This window comes from Apaloderma vittatum, unplaced genomic scaffold, assembly GCF_000703405.1.
Source record: "Apaloderma vittatum isolate BGI_N311 unplaced genomic scaffold, ASM70340v1 scaffold5083, whole genome shotgun sequence".
NCBI lineage: Eukaryota > Metazoa > Chordata > Aves > Trogoniformes > Trogonidae > Apaloderma > Apaloderma vittatum.
In genome coordinates this window covers 275,882-283,513 of record NW_009707437.1, presented here as the reverse complement: position 1 = coordinate 283,513, position 7,632 = coordinate 275,882, and the positions used below count along the sequence as shown (strand labels likewise).

At 40.4% G+C, this 7,632-nt stretch overlaps 1 protein-coding gene across 1 annotated transcript in view; it reads right to left on the bottom strand.

Annotated features, from left to right (window-relative positions):
* Nucleotides 1-2,076: 2,076 nt before the first annotated feature.
* The window catches only part of LOC104271508 (VPS10 domain-containing receptor SorCS1-like), a gene marked incomplete at both ends in the record, with an annotated part of 191,861 nt that continues 186,305 nt past the window's right edge, over nt 2,077-7,632 (bottom strand). Inside the window, 1 exon segment of the mRNA XM_009866192.1 lies at nt 2,077-2,176. Within this exon segment, the coding sequence (XP_009864494.1) occupies nt 2,077-2,176 (100 nt within the window).

The following is a 7,632-nucleotide window of genomic DNA, read 5'->3' as shown; positions in this document are numbered from 1 at the left end:
TTTCATCACCTGAGTTAGACCATTACTGTGCCATGGGTAACAATGAAGTGTGTATGTGGTTTCATGGACTTTCACATTTACCAGTGAATCTGATACGTATCTAATGATCATGGGGAGCTTAATTTCTTGCTCTTTCCCCATGGGGTTCAGTAGCCCAGAAAAGCGTTGCAGTAGGTTCAGTAGCCCAGGTTTAGTAGCCCAGAAAAGGTTTAGTAGCCCAGAAAAGTGTTGCAGTACCTCCACTGCCTACCTGGCTTTTGGACTGAAGCTACCCAGCTTTTAGCCAGCTATGAGCATTGATGGAGCTGGGCATTCTGTGCACTCCTTCATGCAGAGATGCCCAGAATTCCTCTCCAAGAAGCTGCAGGAGGCTCCTGCATAGAACATAAAACTTGGGTCCAGATTCACCTTGTATTAAAGGCAGGGCTGGATATGTAATTTTAAGTGTCATCTGTTTTCACTACATGAAATCAGGAATGTCCCTTCAGTAGCAAAAGGTAAAGATGAGCCTTTCCTAGGAATATCTAACATGATGCTTCCTAACTATAGTTACAGGATATTGAAGGCCAGAGTAGTCATGTCTAAATGTTCATTTGGGATTTGATGCTGACTTTAATGAACACTGATCAAAAATGGAAAACAGTCATATGCATTGGCAGAGTAAATGTCCAGAAACAAATTTAGAAAATGATGAGCAATTGCAGGTAACTCCACTTTTGAAGCTCACATTAAGATGCTTTCACGTACATTTTTTTTAAGAGACGGGCCCTGAGCATTGTCTGAAAGTACATATAGTATCACTAGTCATCACTGAAAGTTCAGATGAAGGATTTCTTCTCTGATAACAATTATTATAAAAAACACATATGAATTTAAATCTTAAATGTAAAGACATGCAATTCTTCCGTGTCATATGTCTATTAATATTTTTTACAATCTACAAAGGGAAAAAATAAAATGACTTCTCATGCTTTTGTGTTTTTTTTTCTTTAGACATTACTCATCTGTGCTGCATCTCTATTATTTTATGCTTTTGGTTATAACATGTGTAAAAGTAAGCATCTGATCATCTGTTCCACAGCTAATGGAAAGCAGAAACATGCAGCAATATTCCCAGGGCAGATATTAGCAAGTTCTTCTTTGGAAAAGTGAAATATTACAAACACCAAGGCTTTCTTCTGGGTGGATTAAAATGCAGTTGCATTACATCCTTTCTTAACAGTCTCTTTATGGACAACGCAACACAAGAACTGACACCAGCTTGTGTAGACTTGTTCCTAAAATAAAAAGCTCTTTGGAGAGCAGTGTGCTGGTACAAGCGAACTGAGGTTTTTAGTTTGCAGGTTAGCAAAAGAAGCTGATACCAACTGATCAGAACTACCGGCAGCTCCTGGAGGGAAGCAATTCCTAAGAATCCTGTGCACGTATTTGTTCATCCCATTTCTTGTAATAGTTAAATAGGGCTTGTACTGTGAAATAAGAGTTTAGCATACAGAATAGACAGAGATGCACATACTTAAATACCAGGTCTTTGGAGATGGCTCATTTTTGAGATAGGATTAGTTAAAGTCCAAACTGCTTAATCTTATGTTTCTGCATATGTAGATCAATTAGTTTTTCAGAGTGCTGAACAACTGCTGAACAACTTCTGAACAGTGCTTAGCTGCTTTGAATGTTCATTGACTCTAGAATATCTGAGTAGATCCAAGGCTAGCTATGTACTGTGTGATCCAGGCTGTATAGTCTACGGTGCTGCTTAGCTGTTGAGTATTTCAGAGACAGCCAAGAAGTACACATTTCTACTGCTACTTACACTGCATTTCCAACAACAACAGCAAATTCTTACACATAAGTAAACAAAAGGATTAGTTGTAAATGCAAACGCCACTATATCTTTTTAGCATGATAAGGAAAGGGGAATTGGAGCACGTCTGCCCATACACTGAGTTGTTACTGTGATGTAAAAATGAAAAATGTTTAAAATAGAGCTGCTGGCACACTTCTACTGTGAAGGAATGTATTGTTTGCTGAGCTATAGCGCAACAGAGAGGGTGTACACAGAAAGAGGATACTGACCTGCTGTTAAATGGGCAGCATGGATAAGGATTCGAACCCCTGGCTTCAACTCAAAATGGACCAGGTTTTGGTTTAGTTTCTGAATCAGTGTTTCTGAAATCTGGAAAAAAGGAGAAAATAAGAAATGCATTTGTTTCTTGGTCATCGGTTTAGATTGTCAACAGGTGGGTATGAAATGGAGTTGCACACAAAGCAAAGATTTTGCAGAGGCACCAGACTTTCCAAGCACGATTTCCTATCACCTTACAATGAGGGAGTCTGTGAAAGTTTAACACATCTGCCAGCCCAGAGTACTTTGTGTATGGTTAGCAATGACATAGCAACAAGTTGCCCTGTCACACTTTCGCAGGAGTGGTCCAGGAGCACAAGGGAATTGAGCCCCTACGAAACATTATACCCACACGTGTAAGTGTCCAGCAAAAGCACATCAGTGAACTCCATTTACTATTCAAGCACAGAGAAACATTTCAATTGTTAACACTCATTCACTCACAACAAATAACTTTTTGCTTGTTGAGTGGCCAGCTCCATGATCTTTGACCATCTTCATAACATGATATACCTAAATCAAAATGAATAGTTAAAGTCCTTACACCAGCTTGCACTTATGTCTCCAATCCTAAAACCATATTTCATTTCCTCCAGCTGAGTTTCAAGCCAGCTGCTTCCTAACCCTTAAGTAGGTAGGTACCAGAACCAGCTGAAATCTGAAAGCGTTTACTGACTGTGGGGTGTGGTTTAAACAAACTGCATGTTCCATCTATTCTTGGAGTTTACATACAGAGAGAACACACTCTTACATTCTCTCTTTCATGGAAGAGACAGTCCACAGAGCTTTTAGATCACTAGATTATCTTCCCATAACTTTGGTGACATAGAGCTCTAGCAGAAATGAAGCAGGCTATTCCTCCTTACAGGACAAAACAGAAAAGCTGAGATGTCATGAAATCTGTATTTGCACAGTGAAGAAGCCAAGCTTTGGTCCAATCTGTTGGTAAACAGATCTTGTCTAGATCTCATTGGATACACCAGAATTCTGTGCTTCCCTCCGACAAGATCTAGACAGGCTGGAGAGCTGGATGAAGGTGACGTCACGAAGTTCAGTAAGGACAAATGTAGAGTCCTGCATCTGGGGAGGAACAACACCAGGCACCAGTACAGATTAGGGGATGTCCTGCTGGAAAGCAGCCCCATGGAGAAGGACCTCGGAGTCCTAGTGGACAATAAGTTGTCTATGGGTCAGAAATGTGTCCTTGCAACCAAGAGGGCCAGTGGGATCCTAGGGTACATTAAAACTGTGTCCAGCAGGCTTAGGGAGGTTCTCCTGCCCCTCTACTCTGCCCTGGCAAGACCACACCTGTAATACTGTGTCCCTTTTGGGCTTGCCAGTTCAAGACAGACAAGGACCTACTGGAGAGAGTCCAACAGAGAGCTATGAGGATGATTAAGAGACTTGATCATCTCTCCTATGAAGAGAGATCGAGAGAACTGGGGCTGTTCATTTTAGAAAAGAGAAGGCTGAGAGGGGATCTTATTAACGTATACAAATATCTGAGGGGTGGGTGTCAAGAAGAAGGCGCCAGTTTCTTTTTGGCGGTGCCCAGTAATAGGACAAGGAATAATGGGTATAAGCTAGAACATAGGAAGTTTCATCTCAACGTGAGAAGAAACTTTTTCCCCATGAGGGTGATGGAGCACTGGCACAGGCTGCCCAGAGAGGTTGTGGAGTCTCCTTCTCTGCAGCCTTTCAAAACCCACAGGGACACATTCCTGTGAGGACTGCCCTGCGTGATCCTGCTTTGGCAGGAGGGTTGGACTAGATGATCTTTTGAGGTTCCTTCCAACCCCTAACATTCTATGATTCCATCAAAAGTGGATCTGTGCATATTGTGACAAACTGGCTTAAAAAAGGAACATATCATAGAATGTTAGGGGTTGGAAGGGACCTCTAGAGATCATCTAGTCCAACCCCCCTTTTGCCATTTCCACTCATATCCAAGAAGTTCCAGGCACGTTGCCATTAAAAGTAAAAAATCCAGATAGGTTAATCAAGGAAAGGAAGCTTATAAGACATGGTGTTGATAGTTTCTTGTGTGTCTTTTGTACATTCATTTGCTAGATGTTTTCAACAGTGAGCAATTTTCCAATTCAATACAGCTATTGTTCTCCACGCTGGTTTATTCAGGAGAGGTGGTTAGAAAACTGAAAAAAACCCCACCCCCACTCCATAACCCTTAATATGCAGTTGCTGAGAATATTGTGTTTTTATAGCCATACCAAGATCAAGGAACCGTATTCTAGCGCTCACCACTTAATTTAATTTGTTTTAAATAAATCCTTATTCTTTCTTGAAGATTAATGAAAAATTGTCAGAAAAAAAGAACATTCCAATAATTTTACACCATCTTTTTCATGTTCTTCATTTCTGTCTGGTTGAGTTATTTCAGTAAATGCTACCCAGATACGATTAGATGTTCCTTGGCTATCGTTCATCACAGTATGAGATTTATCTGCCTCTTTTATTTTTTTAACATTCTTAATGGTTCTTTCAATACTCTTGGCTTATACACTTCATTTCTGGCTGCTGATTACTTGAGTAGGTGCCTTTGGTCCAATATCAATTTGGCGATAACTCTTACAGCCATTTTATTTATATTTTTAAATATATCGCTTTAAAGTTTACAATTTTTTCATGGGTACTAGAATGAGCAGTAAATATATTTCTTCCAATAGCATGAAAAAATACCACCTGCTTACAAAGAGCCATCTGCTGAGCTCAGAGCAGCAGGGATGATGACACAAAGATGTGCAGTACACGAAGAAAGCCTGGGAAGCAAATTACATCCCTCTTTAAGAATTTGAGCATATTAATAACCAAGACTGACGACTATAAAGAGTGCTTCATCTCTAAAACCAGAGCAACAGATGCAGATTGATATGCTGTAAACCAGGTACATTAATGGCTCATCCTGGCCATTTCCAGTCCCAAACATGACCTAGAAACTCTCCTTCCTATTCCTGCAGGAACTACATTGCTTTGTGCTCTGAGATCCTGATGCTGCTGTGGCAGCTTAGCCTATGAAAAAACAACCACAAGACTGTGAACTGAAGAAAACAGCCAACCACATTGAGTCATTCCTCTTCAACGCAAAATGGTCAGGGAAACAGTAGAAGTAAAAACCACACATGATGCCTTCTACAGAAAAAGCAGCTTAATGCGATGCATTAACTGAGCGTGCCTAGCAAATGTTGCTATCTAGTACTGAAGAACTGTTTCGTTAAGGATTTGGGCACGAAATGGAAGAATAGGAGAGCCTTGAGAAAGTCAACATGAGAAGGGACCAGAGACTTTATTGGGCACCAGTGACATGAAGGAACACTGAAGTGTCACCTGGCCTCTCTGAGGACTCCTTTGTTGTAGAGTGAAGAGGGCAAAACAACAGCACTGGCAGGCAGGTTACAGGTGAGAGGTGCCACAGCAGCCTCCCAGTAAGCAAGCTGGGTGTGTGAGAGAAAGCTCAACCAATATTCTTGTCTGGTGAGCCGACGAAAAGGAATAATAGGAAGGCGAGAGGAAGTGAGAGTGAAGTAGTAAGAAAAAGGAAGAAAGGCAGAAGGAGTCACAACTGAACTTTACATTTACTGTACTGCATTGTTACCTAGTCATGAATGAGGACCTAAGTGTACTGCATCCTGTACTGCAACTCAGAGTAAAATGATTTTTGCTTGAAATCATCAGTAGCTCAGCAGAAGGTGGAACTAGCCATCACTGTTCCAGGACTAGATGCAAAGTGTCAAAACATGCAGCAACCCTTCATGCTTCTCAGAGAATACAGCATATCTCCTTGGATCCATTAATTACATGCTCTCCCAGTGGCTTTCGGGGTGCAGCTTTTTAGCCTGGACCTTTGTGGAATCTGAACAAGTCACAGAAATCCGTAACAGCCCAAGACCTTCAAAAGTACCAGAAGTTCGTGTGAGAATCAGACATCTGCCTTCCTCAGGCAGCTCTGGAGACTCCTCGCATACATTTCCGAAGGAAGAGCAGATGCATTCAGACATGACGGTTTTTTTCCGATGTTTGCTTTCTTGGTACAATATTTTCATAGTCACATCCTCCTCGAAATAGACATATAGACAGCATGGAAAGAAGGAGAAAAATACATTTCTATACTTCTAAAAACTATCTGAAATAGAAACCGTACAATGGTTTACAAACATCAGTATTGGGGCCAATGAGCAGGTTACAACACAGCTAAAGGCCCAAACTCATATTAGGATTGGACACTGCTCTTCAGAGTTGGACCTGATAATATTTCTGGTCCTCACATTGATCCAAGAAGATCTATGAAACACAGATCAGTCAGGACACTCTGAGATGGGAGAATTGGCTCTTCTGCTTTTCTTATTCCATCAAGCCTATTTCTAGCTAAGTGGATCACAGATTATCAGACTTTATCCTAGGAGTGGCTCTGACTGACAAATTGTGTTTATAACATTAATAAAGTGTCCTTGAAGTAAATCTCCACAGAAAGGCTGATCTTAGCCACTGAGGTAATGAAAAGGTTTCAATGGGAAACATTTTGAGTCTTGTCCCTCCATTTATTTCTGCATTCAGTGTGATACCAAGAACGTGGTTTTGTTCAAAAAGCAGATAATAAAACAGCAAAGTACTTTGGCCTATTTCAAAAATAGGTATGCAACTCCATCTGAACAGCTAAACCTTCACCTGGGGAACAGGTTGGCCTCAGGCCTGTCCCTGTTCCTGTCTCACTTCAGAAGATGCAACTAACTCAGCTGAAGACAAAACTTCTTAGAATAGCAACCTCCTAATTTATAGTCTTTAGGAGTCTCCCTTGTGAAAATAATTAGCTTTCAGAATTAGTTTTGGTCCTTAACTGAGCCTCATTGACTTTATCTGCTTCATTTGCAGAATTAAGCATGATGTGCAAAAATAATTCAGTAATAGAAACCATTCTTCATGTATCATTTTTCATCAAAGGACACATAATGAATAATAATAACAGACAATTTGTGAAGGGAAAAAAAAGAGATTCCAATTTAAAAATGGAACAAAACAAAAATTAATTTGGCTTCTCTTAGCATTTTGTCAGAAATAAGACTGTGAAAGAACCATGTGCACTGAGAAACGGAATTATCACTCAGAAGGACATTTTGCCAAAACTTTACTGAATTTTGAAACCTTTGGTGTAAATTAGTTTAGACTAATTGAATGCGATTCAACTGTGCCACTAGGTACTAGCTAAGAACATAGATAATTTTATAGATAGTGTGTAAGGATCTCAACTAATGAGGGCTACACTTCTGTTCAATTCATTGAGTGAATCAATAAACAGCTAAGGAAAGATGCACATTGATTGGTAGGAAGCAACTTGAACCACCATTACAAAAGTGAATCAGGAGTCAGGGCAAATGTGGATTACTTCGAACTGTGCCACTCACCCTGCATAACCTTGTTTACTTCACATGAGGCCTCTAAAGGCTTGCTTGCCTTAGCACTGAAAAAAATCATAATCACTGACCTGCAGGGTCCAG